The following is a 20,478-nucleotide window of genomic DNA, read 5'->3' on the forward strand; positions in this document are numbered from 1 at the left end:
GAAGCCCTGTTGTGGCTGTTGGTCCATCCCTCAAATCCTCCCCCCCCCTGGCTGGGGGTGGCATGTCACCTTCATCCCACCCCCGGGCTGGCAGGGCTGTGCTCCAAGGTCCCTTAGCTTTGGAAGAGGAAGAGAAATGAGATATCAAACAGGGTTTTCCTCACCCCCGTTTACTCAATACAGCGCTTCATTATCAGTGAACCAAGGAGGAGGAGTTGACCTTTGACCACAAATGTGTGCGGTCAGATCTAAATCCTTAACTGACCCCCCCTCCCACAAGCTGGTCTGCTGTCCCCTACCTGGCTTCATGGCGGCCAGACAAACAACAATAACACAACACCAAAGTAGGCATAGGAAATGAAAACAATAAACGCACTCCGTCATCTGCAGTAAACCCATTAAAAGGACTTCCTGCTTCTGTTGTTTCTTTTCTACCTTTCCTTCATCCTTACTTTCCCCGTTCTTTTTTTTGTTTTGCTCGTCTCCACTTTCCTTTTCACACTTTGAGGACATGATAAAACTGTGAGGCACTTTGGAGACACACTCAGACACGTGTGCAGAACACACGCACTCACGCACACGTACAAATAGAGAAAATCATAGATCACACACATACACACACACACACACACACACAAGCATACACTCAGATAGTATAGAGTATAGTGTGGTATACTTGACTACAAACATTCACACACATATAAACTCTTATAAACCAACAGAGTCATAACCAGGTGTTTAATGTTGCGTCACTGGCCGCCATTGTCCAGAGCGGTTACGTCTGGCTGAGAGGCAGACAGTGTGTGTGTGTGTGTGTGTGTGTGAGGGGCGGGGACAGACAGAGCCAGCCACGGCGCTGTTACCCAGCACCGACGAGCGTCAGTCTCTGATGATGTCAGAGGGGCCAGTTGGCCAATCAAACATGTCAGTCCGACTCCTACAAACTGGTCACACACTCCATATCCTCGTCCTCTAACAGCCTGCTGTTCCTCTGCCGCGCTCCTCCAATCACAACCGAGCTTCTGTGCTGCTCCTTCTCCCGCTCTTCCACCTCTTCTTCCTCTTCCTCCTCCTCCTCCTCCACCTCCTCCTCCTCCTCCTCCTCCTCCCCCTCCTCCTCCTCCTCCTCCTCCTCTTCTCGTCCGCTCCCCTCTGCGAGCAGCTCCTGTCGCTCCTCCAGCGAGGAGGGCTCGTGGATGGAGCCTCTGCTTCCTCCGACTTCTTCGCCGCCTTCGCTGACCACTTGGTCCCTGTGCGTTGCTGCTGCTGCTGTGTGGAAGGGGAGGAGGTTGCCGTTGGGGCTGTGCTGGGAGCTGGAGGAGGCGCTGGATGTTGCGTTCGTGGCGGGGTTGCCGTTGAGAATGTTGTTGGCCGCGTGCTCCATCTCCTCGATGGTCATGTCGCACGCGTCGGCCAACTCGGCTTTGGTCACCTCGATGAACGACGGGTCTTGGGCGAAATGGCCCAAACCCTCTGATATTAGCACCTGCGGAGGGAAATGGAAAAGAAAGGAATGGGCAGCGAGGAGGGGAGGGAGATAGAGAGAAATGGGGGGGATGGAATGGAGGGAGTTGGAGAGAAAAGTCAACTATAATGTAGGAGAAAATGATGATTATTTTTCTTTACCTATCGGTGAATTATTTTCCAGATCAATCATTTGGTATATAAAAGATTTGAGGCCCAAGACGTAAAACTATTCAATATTTCACAAAAAAACAATCAAATAGTACGGCAGACATATTAACATATTTATCCTGTGAGGTCTCAACCCCCAGGCTGGGAATCACTGACATAATACAAAGATTGAGGATGTTAAAGCTTCAGTTAAATGTCTAAACGTCTCCAACCTACACACACACACACACACACACACACACACACACACACACACACACACACACACACACACACACACACACACACACACACTTACTGCCTCCACCAGACTGCCTGCACTGCCGTGACACAGTGAGCTGGAGTCTTTTCCCAGTAGCGAGGGCACTGTGAGCGACACCGGCCGCGGTGGTCTTTGATTGGACACTGACACACTGGGGTTGAGGCTAGGACTGGGCACCCGGCTGTTCCCATTACTGTCGCTGTACCTAGGAGCAAAAAAAACAGTTTATCATTATTACTGTTCTTACAGTATCATCGTCACAGCTATTTGAACAAATCCACTGTGACTTGTAACAGTCATTTGAAAGGTACTTGGTCTTACCAGGGCCCACAGTTGACAGAGGGCAAGCTGGTGTTGAGCTTTTCATGGGAGTTGTAGCCCTCTAGCCTCAGAGAGGGCACTCGCTGGTAGGAGGCATCACTGCCATGGGCTAGAAACAAAGAGGAGAATAACCCACTAGGAGAACGGACCTCTCAACAAGTACGACAAAGCTGCAACTTGACAACAATATGCACTTCAAATTTCATTCTTTTTTCCCCCTCGCAGTATACCTGAGGGACTGGCTGGAGGCGTGGAGCACAGCCGGCTGAAGAGGGTAGGCGAGTGACTCCGTCTTAGCAGAGGACTCAACCCTGCGACCGCCAGAGCCTGGAGGAGGACAGAGCAGAGGGACGGCGTCAGGGGACGAAAATCTTTCTTTCCAAGGTGCTTGGGGGGGTTGTGCACCTGTCGTTCTTGGCGTTACTAAGTAACCATGCGCATCATTTAGCAGTAAGCCTCACTGAGTAAACAAAGTAGAAACAAAGAGAAATGGATTTCCAGCACAGCAAATCCCCCACAGTAGCCTTTCTGCTTCATCTGTCTGTGTCAGACCTTTCAACTGGATGTTGGTATTTCCTGGTGAAGAAAGTAAACTAGAAAATGCATTTCCTGCTGAAAATGCGTTGGAATGCTGAAAGCTGAAATGAATCTCAAAAACAGTTGCTGAAAATAGATATCCAATTTAAAGAAAATTGCAAAAAGCTGAATAATTCAAAAAGTTGAAAGATTAGTCCTTAAAAAATGACCAAGATATTTTACTTCACTACAGACACCAAGATTATTGTCAGACAATTTGAAGTCAGGGAAGTTTAGACATTTGTCCTCTTTAGTTCTACAGATCAGGACAGCACTCTTACTGGCGTTGTATTGATGTCATGTTCCACACCATACACAGTACATATAGTGAGGAGCTGCTGAAGACCAGCGCTAGAAGGACTAAAGATCACCAGATCATCTGCAGACATGATGTGATTAACCAGAGTATTAACCAGAGTATTACCCATCATGCACCAGTATTACAGGCTTTCAGTTGCTTGGACAGATCATCAATATACAGATTAAACAGAACGTGTCTGACACCATTGCAAACCCCAAATGGGGCTGACACACTTTTACCCCATTTTACTTGCATACTCTGGTGCGCAAACCAATAAGCCAGAATTCTCACTATGTATGTGGGGACACCTCTTTGGCTCAGTTTAAAAAATAATTTACTGTGATTAACACGATCAAAAGCTTTGGAGGCATCAATAGAACACATAAGAAGTGATGAGTTTTGACCTCTGTATTTGTTTACAATGTCCTGACTTAATGTCTTAATTTTCACGGCGAGAAAGTTAAGCAGCTCATCCTCAACAATAACTTTGCCGTCAACAGTTTTATAAATCTCAGGTTTCATTCGAGACCTTTTAAAAGCAGGAGCGACCGAGCCTCGATGTGTATCGTCCGCCATCTTAACAGCATTCCAACAAATAGTCCGTGGGACGTACTGTAAAGCTCTGGGTAACCCAGCATTTCAATGATTAACTTCTCTGTACATTTATTGTAGACTCATTTTACGGAAGGGTGTAAAAACGGCGGCATGTGAACGGCCCCTTAGACAGGAGCGAGAGGTGAGGATTACGTCTGCCGAACACACAGCACGGCAGGGAGTTCACATTATGCATTTAAACCCTCAAAGTGTGCGTTGGTGTTTATTGTGTGGGCATCGTCTACCTGATGATGTACAAGGTGCAGCGGTACAGACGTCTTCTGGGAGACGTCTGGCCTCGACTGTCTCCTCAGACACTCCAGATGGAAAGACGATCTCCGCGCTGACACACATAAACACGCAAACAGCATGTGAAAATGAGTACAGTATAGAAACAATGAGTATTTTAGTATGTAGACTAGTTGTACCAATACTTTAAAAGAGTTTTTAGGAGAGACGTCTACTTACCCAGAGTGGTGGGGCAGAGGAAGACTCTCCTGGGAGACTGCCACCCTCCTCCTCCTCCTCCTCTTCTGTCTTCTACCTCTTCTCCTTCCTCCATGGGATTCAACTGCTTACATGTTTCATCATGATACACCAGCCTAACGAGAACACACAGGCACCCAAAGAGGAGTTTTATAAAAGACACGCCCCGAAAATGAATCAAATTCAGAGGCGAAAATGATGTGCGTCTGTTTTCAGCAGTACATGTCAGAGGAGAGCGAGTGGTCGTCCTCGTGGTCGCCGTAGCTCTCATCATACGTCTCCTCCGTCGACCCCTCGCCTCTTCGGATGATCGGCCGACGGCTGTCACTTGAGTCCGAGCTGCCGACAAACAAACGAGCACACGACCAAAACAAACAAACCGACAAAATGAACAAACCAGAGCACAGATGGGAAAAAACAGGTGGACAAATAGGCAGACAGATGTGAACATAAACACAGAAAAAAAAGAAGCAGCTGATTAGTGAAACAAACTCGGAGAGGAGCTTAGGAGGAGACGGAAAAACCCACTGAGGCATGTAGGAAAGGAGAAGAGGAAGGAGGAGAAGAAGAAAAAGGAGAAGCAGGTGGGAATTACAACTATTTTGTTTCAACAAAATGGTAAAAAGCATCGAAGGCAACACGTGGAATATGACAAACTGATAGCACGACTGAGGTGCAGACATCTTTAAAAAACAAAGATTAGGACAGACGAGATAACGGCTCATAACAGCGAATAATGTTAGTCAATACTTGGAGACCAGTATTGTAATGCAAGCCTACTGGGAAATTAAGCAGGTACATTTTATGCTGTTCTCATCATTTAAAATGAAGGCCAATGAAGTCCTGGAATCAGACGCCGTGTTTTCTACTCATCTCTTTAAGAAGTGGAGGCAATGCCTACATTACCCTTGATGCAATTTTGCAAATAACAAGAAAGTCTTAATTCTGAATTGAGGGTTGTGTGTTTAATCCAAACCCTGCAGATACTCTGTATTACGTTCTCTTTGTATTCCAAAGATGTCTTGTCCCGCTTATCTGTCCACATCTGTTTCATACTCCAGACTTAAGCTTTAAGGAGACATCCTGACATTTAAAGTGAAATATTTTCCTCTTCACCAGATAGTTTGCTTAAGTGTTACAACATGCGAGCTCCTCAAAACCATCTGTCAATGGTTGTGTTTCAATAAAAAAAGCAGTCACAACAGATGACTTAGCTTGCAGTTAGCAGAACCCATTATTCTTTACTGTGAAAACCCACAAATACAAACAGCAATTTGTGTTTGAGCACCAGCACATGTACTTCACCCGAGAACTGCCTGGTGAAGAAAAACTAAATGGAATTTCTAAATGTTATGATGTCCCTTTAATCCACAGCTATTTAAGCTGCTCCACAGCAAACTCTGGGTTAGAACAGCATTTAATAAAACCTGAGTAAGACTGTCCTGGATCCGCTTGATCAAGCTCACTCCACTTGGTAGCTGGGTGGACGTTAACACCCAGGTGGTAAATCAAGCGAATCCAAAGCGAAAGTGCACCGGAGAGGATACACCGTACTTTGTTTTGTAATAGAGCACTTAATTGTTGATCACAGGGAAAGTGAATACGTTCAACTCCTCTCTAATTAACTATGACTGAGTTGTCTCACAGGCTGACCTTCTACGATCAAAACATTGAGCAAACGGAAATAAAAAGTCGAAGGCCCCGCTAGTCACGCCTGGAAGCTGCAATGTTTATTCAGGAAGGAATAAATGGCCAACAAGATAACAATTGTGCTGTTCTCATAGGCTTCCCAATAGATTTTTTTGCAATTGCCAAGACACAAAAACGGGTACTTGTGGCACAATTACTGAAATCACTAACTCTGCTTCACAAATTTGAAACTCTAAAAACACACTTTATGCAAATAACGATACGTGATTATCTACTTCAGACACATGATTCAAAACTAAAACCCGTGTGTTGCTTGCTAAACACTGCCATTTAAATGCATCACTCTATTATCAATCCCCAGCACCCAGAATGCACCTGTGAAAACACCTGGAACCAATCAGATCACTTAAATATCAAAGCTTGAACACTGTTGTTCGGATTCAGGTTTGCTTTTTGGTGTGAGAGAGTTAGAGGGCTATAATAATAAACTATGCTGTACGTTGATTCTGTTACAAGTATATGAGTATTGAGAACAAACTAATTTGGTTGTTTCCCCATTGCATAAATGCATTGCATTGCATGCATTGCATTGAAAATAGTGTTTTATACTTAGCACATCAGTGTGAAGTTTGCATGTTGAAAGTGCTATTTATTTAGTGTCTGTGTGTACTGTTGTGATGCAAAAAAACTATTTTTAGAAGAGTTCATATAGTGATGTTTGCTTTTGCAAGAGATGTAAGATATTTAGTATTTTGTGTATTATGTTTCTGGTATTTGTGTGCAGGGTTTGTGTTTTAGCAATTGCAAAACAACTGTGAGGCAAAGTATAGCTGGAGGTGTTAAGTTTGTCCTGAGGGTGGTGCTAATAGAGCAGAGGCGATCTGAAAGTTGGATTACGTGTAACACTGAGAAAAGCTCATCATGTGCCTGAAATGGAAAATGATTCTACTCAGTACGCGGGTCATACCGTAGACTTTGATATTTCTTGTGTACAATTTTAGTGCGAAATAAAATGTGAGGGATCACCAACACCATTAGGAATCATCCTCTGGGGACCAAGAATATCCAGAGCAAAGTTCATAGAACAAAGAGCAGAATATAGGACAAAGAGCATACGTTGTGTCTAACCCAGACCTGCCATACACGAGCAGAGAACAGCAGCAATAACAGCCTTTGATAGGAAGCATTTGGCCGTGTTGCACCAAACACGTCTATCCGTGGCTTTGGCAGCAGCGTCTATAGTAGCAGCGTAGAGCCTGGCTTTTGCTATAGCAACTAAAGCATTATGTGCATAGCAAATCTCACCATAGCACTTTGACAGCGATGCCATTTTATGTAGCATTATGAAACCTTTTTGCACGCAGTCAGGGGACTAACACAACACACACACACACACACACAGTTTCTCTCTCTGTCCCCTGGCAACATACCGCATGAGGGTGTCATAAAAACACGTCCTGCTTGCCACCAGAGACAAAAGACAGGGGAAGAGAGGAGGAAGGGAAAAGAAAGTGAAGGAAATAGAAGAACCATTTTTAAATGTCATGCTGGTTATTATGTGTACAGGCTAGCTGAATAACTGTGATGTTGGTTCGGAGAAATAATTCTTGCCTCGGTTCAAAACCACAGAAAATAGGAAAGGAACCCCGAAACACCGATTCAATACAAGATGTTGACTGCTGTGCAGACTGCACTCACCTCTTTGGAGGAAAGCACCACGCGGACCTTGGCAGCAGGATGGGGGTGAGCGGCTGTCCCGTGTGCCCGTCCACAGTGCTTATGGACGGGCTTGGGAATCGACTGATGCCCTGGGTCGTCACCCCGACCATGCCAGTGTTGTTGGCATTGTTGATGTTGGCATTGGAGCCTGATGAGGAGTAAGAGGAAGGGGTGAGAGTGGTCGAGTCCATGAGCTTCTCGTGGGACGGACTCTCGTCTTCGCAAGGGGAGCCCTTCTGGCTGATGTGCAAGGGACGCTGGGTAGTGAAGGACTGTGGGAAGGAAGCGTGGCCATCGCTCTGGTTGTAGTAGTTGACGTGGTTGCTGAACAACCCACCCGAACGCTGTGGGGCGAGAGGAGAGAGGGTGAGAGAAGGGAGAGAGAGAGAGAGAGAGTAAAGGAAAGACGACAAAGAAGATGAGAACTGTGGAAAAAGACAGGGAATTAAAATAATGTTTAAGTGAAAATATCTTTATATCTTACTCCAGTCAAACACCCAGACAGAAGTACTACTGTCACACAAAGCTCTGCCCAGCCAAGATGGAAATGCAAATATTTAAAACTACTAATTTCAGTCCATCTGTGTAACGCAGTGTACGTAAAAGTAACAAAATACAGCAGTAAACAAAACAAAGCGCATGAATGGGGCAATTGACAGTGGACGCTGATAACTCAGCAAAACTCACCCTTGAGCGAAGAGGTGTGTGTGTGTGTGTGTGTGTGTGTGTGTGTGTAGTTTCTGTCAGAGGCTTACAGTTATAGTGCTCAATTGTTGTTGTTATTTTGCAATTTTCGGCCACTAGATGTGGTTCTAAAATGCATACGATCAATGATTAAAATTGAGTTCAGGTATCTGCAGTGATTGGTAGCCAAGCTATGTGGTGAGAAATGAGGCTTTTTAAATGTCTTTTTGAACCTCTGAGCACATGCAAGAATGTCTATGCATGTGCATGGAGCAATAATATGGCTTCAAGCTGGACGCCGATCATCTCTCTCTCTCTGGGGAGTGAGTGAGGGTGTGTGTATCCAACCTTTACCCTGAAGATATCATCCTCGGATGCAGCCGACACGGGCTCCTTCAGGTCTTTATCCAGCTCCTCCTCCACCGTCAGGTCTCCAGAGATGGCCCTCCGAATCTCTGGACCAATGTCATGCAATGTCCGCAGGCCCGCCTACACACAGACCAAATTTGTCTCTCATGCAATAACACAGTGACCCGCATGCTTATGTATTTAATGTCAAAACTCTGAAACAAGGCGTATGTACTCACACAAACAAAATTCTGTCTTTCTAAAGTTAATTCATAACAAGAAGCCTCCTATAAGCTGTACACTCTATTGCCCCTCATGTTTGTTTTATCATTTTGGGATCCATCAAAGTCTACTGCTGTCTTCTGAATTTCCTGACAATGCAACAAATGTACACAGATTTAGGATAAATTGTAAACAAAAGCCATGTATGTTTGTGTACCTGCAGAGAAAGGGCAGTTTTGGGGGCCACCTTGGTCACCAGCCCTTGTTCTTTCCTCTTCTTAAACTTGCGAAAATATTCCTGGATGAGGAAGGTAGCGTAGAACTTCCCGACTGTTACCTCGTCATCTGCAAGAAATAATGACATCACATGCATGATTAACGCGCAAAATAATGACTCACAGTATTTGTCAGAAATGCAGTTGCAAGTGATGCTGCCGTGGTTTTGGTCAAAAGTAAAACATTTAAATTTAGTGTAATGATTGTGAAGTGTTCACATTTTCTATATTTGCGTTTATTGTTAAGATATGATTGAGCTATGAAACTGCATTGCAGAGTACACAAACCTCCAGCAGGGGGCACTACTTGATCCAAGAGCTTCATGCTGGTTCTCTTCCAGATCTTCTTCACTATCGCCCTCAGTTCCTCGTTGGCCTGCTCCAGGTTTCCTGCACACACACAAACAGTATAAATACTGTCAGTAGGCGATTTGAGGGGGGGATACCATCCCCCTTGTTTGCAAAATGAACTAAAGGCATGCCCCTTGTTAACCTGCCACCCCTCCTCTACATCCCCTAGCAGCAGAGTTAGAATCTATGGTCTCAACTGCTGTATGGCTGCTACTATGCCAATAGATGAGACTGAGGTTGTACTGGGCAGCTTCCAGGTGAATAACTTCCCTGAGCAAAAAAACGTAAAAAAGGGAAAACAATGACACCTGGCCAGCTGGTAATACATTTAATTCCCATCTTATGCACTACATATTCATATATGCCGATGTGCCCAGCTTTGTGTACGTGGGTATCTTTTGCCTGTGCAAGTGCATTCAAGTGTGTGACTGTTACCATCTGTCTTGATCCTGAGTGCGGTTCTGACCAGCGCAAACAGCGTGGCGTTGAACATCACCGTTCCATCGCTGTTCAGAGGCATGTTCATCGACACCAGACGCTGCACGAGATGGAACATTTTGTTTGATCACGCAAAGTTTTCAATATAAACAGGTACATTTCCTGTGCGAACTGCCAGCATCCATTGGCAGCAGACTCGAGTTTGTTGAAAATAAGCAGACAGTGGTTTGACACTATGGTCACTATTAATGGTCCTCTGGAGAGACGTGAATGTCTAAATGTCTAAAATATTTTCTCTGTACGATCTGTTCTCAATGTGCCATTTTGAGTCACTGTGGAAGGTGTTATGAGCTGTCAATGTGTCATCACAACGATACCACAGATTTATTAATATTGCTCACACCTGGCAAATAAGAGTGGTTTTAATTCCACCCCAAAATAGTAGCAGAATGAATTCTGATTACCGAATTTCTAAAGCCTGATCAAATGTTTTGTAAATTTCCTGCAGCCTTTTACACCATGTTCGGGGCCGAGTGTTTGCATGTTTACCTTGCAGGCTACTCTGTGTGGACAGAGCTTTCCAAAGCCGAGTGGAGGCTGGATTCTTCGCAGCAGAGTCACCACGTCCAGGTGCTTTATTCTCCCTCTGGTAACAGCGCAGAGGTTCACATTACAGTAACTCTCTACACAATCTCTGCATACGAGTGATGAATTCGTCGGTCGATACATGTTAATTATCTGTAAACTTACTTAGCCTCTGGGTCATATTCAGCCCAGATCCTCTTGAATTCGTCAAGATGATGCGGCCCCAGGATTGACCAATCGCGTGTCAGATAGTCAAAGTTGTCCATGATGACGGCCACAAACAGGTTGATGATCTGGGGATAATCAGGAATCAGGCAGACACTACATTAGCATATAGGTGAATGTCTGTTTGAAATTATAACCACATAACAGCATGCAGTGAATCACTGTAGAATCCAGTGAATGTTACACTTGATGTAAAGTGTAACTTTAAAAGTTATCGTGTGAAGGAATGGTTTGGGAATGCCAAACCACAACATTCGATGTTCAAGCTAACCACCTGTTGGCTGTTGCTTTGTATTTAGACAGTAGCAAGGCCTCTGAACTATTTGTTAGGACGTTCTCATTTTTTGGGAGTGTCTGTTTTTCCACCGTCCCTAACCTGTGATTGATTCCAGTACACATACCGTGTCAAATACTGTCTGTTGAAATAATTAGTTTCCCTTTCTCACTGCACTCACCAGAAAGGCACAGAGCATGTAGAAGCTGACGAAGTAAATGATGGCAAACTGGCTGCCACAGTCCTCTTGGTCCGGGTTGCTCTCATTGGTTGATCCTTTCTCACACGGCCGATCGGGCGAGCACGCCAGCATGATCTCCTGCCATGCCTCACCCGTTGCACATCTGATAGATAGACATGCATGCGCACAAACACACACACACACACAAATATGCACACACGTTGACGCAGATACGCATGCAAAGATACGAATCAAATACATTAGAAGTACACGTACATGCATAGACATGTGCATGTGTGCAACCATGCACCAGCATGGAGTCACATGCGCATTTATGCATCAACGCACACATACAGACGCACGGATGTGTGCGCGTATGCATACGGACATACAAGCATAGAGAAAACACACACACGCGCAGTAACAAACACAGAGAGAGGCAGACACACAAACACAAACAAGTGTTAGATTCACCATCAAGAGCAAAAAACAATCATTGTGTTCTAAAATCTCAATTTACAGAGCAACAGCAAAGACATTTGACGTCATATTGTCCAAAGTACAACTGCCTTTCATTGTGAATACTTCAGAACTGTTGAACTTTCTAACTCTGCAGTTTACGTTTCAGTGCTGTACATCGCAGTGTGAAGTATCCAAGCATCCTGCCTTCTCTGAATGGAAGCCCATTGCTATGATTCATTCTACGAAGGGATCAGTGCATAGAATGTGAACCAATAGAATAGATAGATTTCATGGCAAAATGCTCACAGAAATAATAGAATTGCTGCCAAACCATACAATACGTTATCATATCTGATCTGTCCTTTCAGTTTCTGTGTTTTTCTTTTTACCCCTGCATGGAGTCTTACCCTTATGGGAACCACACAGGACTGGATCCAGGCAGTTTAAATGTATTATCAGTAGAGTCCCCTCACAACTGAAGAAAGTGTCGTCCTCAGTGGACCAGAAATATTTGCGATAAATCAGTCAAGCTTACATCAATTTCCAGCTAACTACTGAGCACACTGGTGTACAGATACGATTTGAAAAGCTGTTAAAGCTGCTGAGTAACTGGTGAGTCTATATTTTTCAGCTGGAATTTTTTTAAACTCTTGGCACGGTGGCAGTAACATCTTCTCAGTGTACAAACTGAAAAAAAACATCCCACATTGGCTCTTGTGCAGAGTCAAGTCGCAGTCGGCTGAATTTACAGCTTGACATTTACAGATATCCTGGCATTTAATTAACCAGCTGCTGTCAAAAAATGACAGTGGCAGCTTCTAATGAAGACATAAACGCTTTTCAGAGTAAAAGGAAGAGAAGAAATATAGGAGAGCAAAAAGGAAAAGTTATTGTCGTTGATCTAACACGACAGGAAGTAATGATGACGGTAGAAGAAGAGCAGACGGCCAATGCCGAAAGAAGAGATGACATTGACTTTGAAACAATTAACAAAAGTGTAGATATTGAGAGGAGAGGGAGGAGGATGAGGGAGGACACGAAGGGAGAAAAGGACAAAAGATGAGGAGCGTAGTCATCTTCCTCACCTGAAGAGCAGCAGCACTGCCTGAGGAAACGTCTGGAAATTGTTGTTCCTGTTGACCTGCGTGTGGTCCCGCAGCGCTATTTTACCAAACATCTGCACGGGAGGGGGAAGGAAGTAGTCACAGCACACAGGATATGACATCAGCATTTGACAGGAGGAAGTGATTGATCTCTGGGACAATCACAACTAGAGGCCGCTGTCCCTCTCATCATCATTGGTACAATCAACACAAACAGGACAGACGAAGAGGAAGAGGAGAGACATAGACTAGCAACAGCTAGAGGTGGAAGAGAAGTGGAGGAGAGAGGGACGACGTGACCGAAACAAGGAACTCTGGATGACAAGACTCCAGGAGGACAGACACAGGATGGAGGCCAGCTGGAGGAGAGAGAAGAAAAACACAACAGAGGGAGGGAGACAAGGGGACAAGACAACAGCTTACCTGCATGCCGATGACAGCGTATATGAAGAATAGCATCACTATAAGCAGAGCTACGTAGGGCAGAGCCTAAAGAGGAGAGAGACACTTTAGTAACAGGTTGTCGACAGTATTATCATGCACCAAGGCTGTAGTCCATTCACTTCCATTCAATTCTAACACATCCAATTAGTCTACAACTGATTTAGGAAGTTCTTGTTTAAAAGAGTTGATAAAATTCACATTTTTATTTTTCAAATTAGCAGTTGCGATAAAAAAGAAAGAAAAAAAAAGAAGTTACTTTATGAAGTGAAAGTGAACTGATCTGCAGCCCTGTGTGGCACAACACCAAAACAATCCAGGACAAATCATCTGACTTCGAAGTGAAAAACCTCAGTAAAATACAAACTGCTCTCTGAGTTTAGCCAGGAGACCAGTCCCATCATCATCAGCGTGCATCAGCCAAACACGACCAGAACAGGTACGCCTTCTATATTCACACACCTGGGAGACTGTGTGGAGGAACCGAGCTCCTGGCTAACATTACCCCCTGTGACTGGGAGGGCAGGGCCAAACCATGACGAAGTAAAAGTTTGATGATGTGTCAATATGTAACCCACTGATAATTCAATGATAAGTCTACAGGAAGCTTAATTGTGTGAAGTGCAGTAATATATTCATGAGCACTTTTGGTTTCAAATCACACCACGAGTCTGTTTTTTGTTGTATCGCCAATGTTTCGAATTTCAATGACATGAAGTGGCCCGTCTCAACTGACACAAGAGAGAGAACAGATTATTTTCATTTCCCCCATAACTCTCTGTCAAATGATTTCATTTTTTGGTGGAGTGCTTCGTTAAACTTAACCAGCGCTTAACCCGCCTACAGGGATTGGTGAGCTTTCAGGGGTTAGTAGTAGGGTGTTTGGGGGGGAAAGGGAGTAGAAGAAGAAGTGGAGGAAGAAGAGATGGGTAGGATAGCGAAGAAAATAGATTGCTGGTTAAGGTTCTTAAGTTCCTGGCAGTTTCCCAGCTTCATGTCCCTACAGCCCTCCCTGCCTCTGCAAGAAGACTCCTAAACCGCCTCTCCGTTACCTCACATCATCCCTCTTTCTTTTCCTCCTTTCCCATCGAGACTAAACTGTCCCACCCTTGTGATTTTTTTTACAAAAAATAGGAGGCGGAGAGGAGGAGGGAGGAGGCAAGGAAAGGAGAGGCGGCTTGTGAGACTCCACCAGGCTGGATTTACACAAGAACCAGGATATTTTTAGCCCTATGTGACTCAGATCTGATTATACCAGATGATGTGCACAGTATTAATAACATTAAATGAGATAATCACCTTGTTGGCACACTATGCCAAGTCTGGATCACAAAAGTGCTATAGCCTCAAAACCAGGGCTCCAATCTGGTTCACATGAGGGTTAAAGCTCCACTTTTGCTGCATCATTCAGTCCTGTGTAAACCCAACCCCCTGCTCTAGCATGTTGTGTCCGGTTCTCCCCTCACTTGGAAGGATTTGATGAAGGTCCACAGCAGGGTCCGAATCCCTTCCCCGCGAGACAGCAGCTTCACCAGCCTCATCACGCGGAACAGCCGGAAGAAGGTGATGGAGATCCTGGCGTTCTCTTCAGAGTTCTGCAGTCCCTTTTGGTGGGGTTTGGTGTTTTTTTTTTTTTTAGAAAAAACACAGGACGCATAGGAACACATGCAGATAGGTAAGGGAGGGAAACACACGCATACACATACACACAGGTAAAGATGAACATACAAACGTACACACAAAAACATATGCAGAAATAAAGACGTACAAGTAACAGTCACATACATATTCCCACCCACATGTACAGGTGGATGTAAATATGTACAACACACACACGCGCACACACACACACACACACACACACACACACACACACACACACACACACACACACACACACACACTGAGTTAATAAATGGAAGTCTGCGTCCTACAAAATCCCATCAAAATCAACTGACAAAAGAGATTTGGGAGAGAATCGGGCAATCATGCTCACTTTCTGGCTTCATGGAAAAATCAAATGGCAACAAAGAGATTCACAATCCATCTATCAGCTCCCTGAATACACCTGCTTGTACCTCTCTTTGTGTAATAGATACCAACCGTGCAACAAGGAAAGTTATTTTGCAGTCTTTAAAGGCACCTTGCTGAACCACCAAAACTGGAAACGGCCCCATCAGTCTTTACTGGTATAATTGGTTCTAGCATTCTGCTGTTACTTCCACCTCATCTCAGGAATGTCACAATTAAGATGAAGAACACACTCTTGGGTTTCTATACCTGTTACAGGTTAATCCAGCCTCCAGACAAACAAGCATTAAAATGCTTTTTGAGCCACTGAAGTAAATCATCTCACTAAGCTGAAAGATTCGATTACTCTGCACCGGTACAGACTAAAAGTCTAACAGCGGAGATCAGGCCAGGGAGAGCTCCATCGATAACGTCAAGCTATTTCATAAATCACGGATCACAATTCACAACAGATACAGTACAAAAATCTTAGCCGGCAGGCAACTTCCTGTCTTGATAAATCACGCAGGCAGGCTAATTGTTTATCTGGAGCAACTGGCCACCGGGACAAACAATCCAAAGATGACTTTCAGGTGGAGGAAGATGTTAATACCCAATGCAGTCACTGCCGGGTTGGGTGGTCAATGTTGTCGTCTTAACTTTAAGTTTACTATGATCTTCTTTTACCCCTGCGATCATTATATTTGCAGAACCTATACATTTTCTTGTGTTATTTTGAAAAGTTGCAGTTTATTCAAAATATTTCTTTGTAAAGCTCTGAAGTACAAGCTTGAGAGGCACTGTAGCTTCCTAACTGTCTCTTGTCCCAAACTCATCCACAGGAAATAACTCCATGATGAAATATTCAGCCATCTCGTCCTACCTGACCTCCAAATCTGTTTGATGCCATTTGTGTTTTTCCAAGAAGCCATTAATTCTTTATGCTAATCCCAAAGAGAAAACACAGTGAGCTCCTAAAAAGGACGAGCCGTTCTCTACACATCTAGCTGCATGTTTGGGACAACAGATGTCATATGTTACTTTTCAAGAGCAGAGCAATAACCCATCTTGTTTTCAAAAATGTTCTATAGAAATCAAAGATTGTAAAGTTGCGTGATTATATATTTCTGGCATAACTGGGAGTGCTATATAAGGGTAGACATCACATTGTTCTGGTGATGCAGGTGTGTTGAAAAGTAACCCAAGACATGCGTTGTCCCAAACTCCACCGACAGATGTGCCGGAAATGGCCAATCCTTCTGAGGAGTGTAAGTCAAAATTCTGTAATGCAAGTAATACCACAACTGGACCACAATGGGGACCATTGCACCATCAACAGAGTGGGGCAGTGAGAGGGAGAGGTACAGTAACAGTAAGTGTAACAGAGCGAGAGAGAGAGAGAGAGAGAGAGTCTGAATGAAGAATAGTTTGAATTATTCAGAGACATCCAAACAAATGGACAGGTTCATAGATAGATCAGATAGACAGCAGGCCAGTGGAGAAGAGTGAAAGAAAGAGAGACAGCGTGGTAGCGTGACCATGATGGCTTGCACTCATGACGAAGCACTAAAGATACCACATCCATAAGGGAAGGGGGAGCAAGTTGCAAGCCATGGGGGAGGTGGGGGCAGCGGGCACCAGGTCAACAACAATAGTCACTCAGGGAAAGTCACTCCAGTTATACTAGGCCTGCAGAAAAGAGTGTCCTTCACCATACACACATATATGTCTATATAGAAGCATGTGAAACAACAGCTACATAAACCCTGGACATGCTGCAGAAGATGACAGCGGGAGCGACAGAGGAGAGACGGAAAGTGTTGGATCATACCATGGTTGGCGTAGCAGAAGGAGGGATGGGAGGACGGAGGGATGGAGGGATGGTGGAGGAGGTAGGGAGGCGGACGAGGTTACCGTCGGAGCGTACCATTGGCCTTACCACAGGGGGGTGAGAGGAAGAAGAGGAGGAGGAGGAGGGCGAAGAGGAGGAGGACGAGGACGAGGAGGAGTCAGCTGGCTTTAAGGAAAGGCAACAAAGATCAGCACCAGAGCAGCGCCTTGGTGTGTCTTGGTGTCTGTGTGTGCGTGTGCAGTATGTGTGTCTTCTAGTGTTATTTTGTGAAAAGTTGTAAGAATTTTACAATAACCGCTGGGCTACTGAGGGTCCAGTCTCTGATCAACCCTCACATGGTGAAAAGGTTAAAAAAAGTATATATATAAATATCATCTGGGCCAGGAGGGAGAATCCTGCCAGATATTACTACATAATGGAGACTGAACCCATCCTCCGTGAGGACCACGTCAGGCGGAATCGCAGCACTAGAAGATTAAAACATGTGCGAAGTTTAAACTACTGCTGAAATTGCTGTCCGACGCCTTGAGGGCCAAAATAATGCACGATGGTCTGGGGCAGCCACAAAGGGGGGAAAGAGCTGAGGGTGTACGCGAGCCCATGTGCTTGTGTGTATGATGGCCGATAGAAGGCGCGCCTCTGTAGCTATCTGTTATTCTTTCTGCCAGCTGAAGCTAAAGTACAGTAACAGTGGTTGAAGCTTTAGCTTGACTCAGGCTACATTTACCAAATGCATCATGGCATTAAAGGGCAATGCCTCCTTTGACTACGTGTTATTCAAGCATTCCTCTGACCTGAAAATAGCCAAGATCCAAGTGAAAGCAAGAACTCGAACCTACTTTTAGGTCAAAGATGCATCAGAATACCACAATAAAAAAGGTTGCAGTTAAGATCATCTCAGTCAGACAAAGGTGATTTTAGATGCTTTTGGAAATTGGAGCCCAATAGTATTTAAATAACATTGAGAAGCACAAAGATAACATATTGTAAGGAGACACCCACTGGTCCTCTCTGGTATTACAACATATTACATCACTGGGAGTGATAGATTAACTTCTAGATTAATCTATCACTCAGCAGCTGTTTACTCTTTGGTGTTGGTCCTGTTAAAATACCTTACCACATAATGAAGAAATGAAAGGAATTTTAACAGAGCCATACACACAAATTTATGAATACATACATTATAAACTTGTACTACAAGCACAAACTCTTTGGGGAGGGATAAATGGTGTTTGTGTGTACATGTCTAAGGAGAAGAGCTGAGGCATTATGGTGTGAAAGGAAGGAAAGTTGGGAGAACGACAACTAGGAAGGAAGGGAAGGAAGGGAAGGAAGGAAGGGAAGGAAGGAAGGACGGAGAAAGGGAGGGATGATGGCACGGATACACACTAAGTGCAGACTAAATAAATATTGAAATATGGGCGAATGTGTGTGTTTGTCTGTGTGTCTGTGTGCGAATAAAAAAAAGGACCAGATGAGTCAATTTAAGCACAACTAAAATCTGAATTTGCTTCACTTTCTACGTGAACTCGAAGCTGTGAACCACATAAGATTAAACTCAAATCATTCCTCGTTATCATATTTCTTATTACGAAGCGACACAAAGCAAATTACAGAGTCTAGCGTGGACTTCAAGGATCTGGACATGGGTTTTAAATTTAACCAAATAAAACCGTCAATTTGTAAATAAATATACAGAAGTCCTTTCAGGCTGAACTACAGTGCGGATGTGAGTAACTGTAGTTGCAGCTCCTCGGATTCATGAGCTCATTTACAATGACCGTGAGCCGTTTCCTCACATTGCACGTTGTGTTTTCAAGCAACAATTTCATCAGTTCAGTCAGTTCAAAAGGTAAAACGGGTCTCTTGAGAACATTATCACCCTCCAATTGAGGTTGAGGTTTGACTCATACATTTTAAGTTGTAATACTGAAACACAAAAGTGCATTTTCACTGGAAAAACAACACTAACTTGTATACACACGGCATATATACATCAGATAATTGGATTATCTCTTCGGCTATATGAAAAGTATGAGAGACCCGTGTTACCCAGCTTGCATTTCAGGCGAGCAAGCGGCACCGCAAACCAACGAGAGAGAAGACAGAAAGAGAGAGATAAACATCCATAAAAGAAGAGTTAAGTGAACTGAAAAAAAGCTCAGAAAGAGAAGGAGAGAGATGGAGAAGAGAAGGCATTCCGAACAGAGAAAGAAATAGATGCAGTCCATACTGGCATCGTCCGCAAGACACCGCTCAGAGCAAACCACTACAGATCTATTCACACTACTTCTACTCAAAACAAAGACGTAACAGAAAACAGACAGGATTTAAGAAGCACCCGCAGGTTGCTGGGGAGAATTAGAGAAAGTATTCTGATTCGATGACCACAAAAATGCAGCTAATCTAAGTCAACAAGCACCCAACAGAGCAGCAAAGTGGGTGCACTCAAACGAGAGGTTTTAGCCATTTTATATTTACTTTAAGCGATAACATTTTAAAAGCTGGCCTGTTACTGCACCGCGCTGCGTACTTAGGAATGCAATGACAGAGAGGTAGCTGCTGGCAAGTTGCTGCTATTTCTAATTGCTGTTTCTAATTGCATTGCTCAGTACGCTAGAAAGCATTCACCTGTGCTTCATGGCCTGGGTAAATGCAGTAGCAGGCTAGAATCTAAAATGTCTCAGTGACAGGGTCCCAGATCAAAAACAGACAAGAGTTCTCACAGGATTGAAGTGCGGAGGGTTTCTTAAAAAAAGACAAATAGAAAAGGTAGCTTGGGCATCTCATCACGCAAATCATTAAAAGCCACCAGAGAAGAAGAAAAAGAAGACTTGGGCCATGCCTTTAGGTTAGGGGTGAGAGAGGATAATAATGAAACATTCAGGAAGAATCAACAAAATCAATCAAACCAAATCAAAGGCAATATCCAAACCAAAGCGTTAAGTGCAGCATCAGTGACTTGTATTGATGACAAAGATGTATATCTCCGGCCCATTGAACCTCAGAATAAAAGGTGGCTGAACGATCGGTGGTTTTATATTGTCCCTTCCCAACAGAAATGTCTCTGTTAAGTGTCTATGAATATATTTACACACTCCTCTATCACCTCCTCACTCCCCTGACGTAACAATCATGTAACAACTAGACAGAATAATTGAATGAAACCTAAAATATCCAAGTACAACTTTGAAATTACAAGCTGTGGTTTGTAGCTTTGTCAGCCTCCTAATGGATTCCCTTTCTAAAGGCCCGAAAACAACAGCCAAGCTCATACACCCTTGGGGAACACAAACCTTATTTGTATGCCTGACCAGTGCTGTGTCTGAGGTGAAACACACTGCATTCCACCACGGGGGGGAACATACCGGTGAGCATATCTTTTCTATAACTCAAACCAGCAGGCTGAGGGTGTGAGAGCAGTTTAGGCAAACTATACTTATAATGTGCATCCCCATGTAGAAGAAACACGCTAACTTG

At 44.1% G+C, this 20,478-nt stretch overlaps 1 protein-coding gene across 1 annotated transcript in view; it reads right to left on the reverse strand.

Moving 5' to 3' along the window:
- Positions 1 to 715: 715 nt before the first annotated feature.
- Positions 716 to 20,478, reverse strand: part of cacna1c (calcium channel, voltage-dependent, L type, alpha 1C subunit) — a gene marked incomplete at its 5' end in the record, with an annotated part of 157,274 nt that continues 137,511 nt past the window's right edge. The window contains 21 exons of the mRNA XM_079294870.1: positions 716 to 1,093; positions 1,142 to 1,486; positions 1,934 to 2,102; positions 2,219 to 2,327; positions 2,449 to 2,545; positions 3,935 to 4,032; positions 4,158 to 4,291; positions 4,398 to 4,514; positions 7,256 to 7,282; positions 7,524 to 7,888; positions 8,577 to 8,717; positions 9,016 to 9,143; positions 9,362 to 9,463; positions 9,860 to 9,962; positions 10,412 to 10,508; positions 10,613 to 10,740; positions 11,128 to 11,290; positions 12,675 to 12,766; positions 13,116 to 13,181; positions 14,600 to 14,737; positions 17,071 to 17,160. Coding sequence (XP_079150996.1) covers positions 938 to 1,093; positions 1,142 to 1,486; positions 1,934 to 2,102; positions 2,219 to 2,327; positions 2,449 to 2,545; positions 3,935 to 4,032; positions 4,158 to 4,291; positions 4,398 to 4,514; positions 7,256 to 7,282; positions 7,524 to 7,888; positions 8,577 to 8,717; positions 9,016 to 9,143; positions 9,362 to 9,463; positions 9,860 to 9,962; positions 10,412 to 10,508; positions 10,613 to 10,740; positions 11,128 to 11,290; positions 12,675 to 12,766; positions 13,116 to 13,181; positions 14,600 to 14,737; positions 17,071 to 17,160 — 2,865 coding nt within the window. The 3' untranslated portion in view covers positions 716 to 937. The remainder of the gene's footprint in view (positions 1,094 to 1,141; positions 1,487 to 1,933; positions 2,103 to 2,218; positions 2,328 to 2,448; positions 2,546 to 3,934; positions 4,033 to 4,157; positions 4,292 to 4,397; positions 4,515 to 7,255; positions 7,283 to 7,523; positions 7,889 to 8,576; positions 8,718 to 9,015; positions 9,144 to 9,361; positions 9,464 to 9,859; positions 9,963 to 10,411; positions 10,509 to 10,612; positions 10,741 to 11,127; positions 11,291 to 12,674; positions 12,767 to 13,115; positions 13,182 to 14,599; positions 14,738 to 17,070; positions 17,161 to 20,478) is intronic.

The sequence above is a fragment of the Melanostigma gelatinosum genome (genome assembly GCF_949748355.1).
Source record: "Melanostigma gelatinosum genome assembly, chromosome: 22".
Lineage (NCBI taxonomy): Eukaryota > Metazoa > Chordata > Actinopteri > Perciformes > Zoarcidae > Melanostigma > Melanostigma gelatinosum.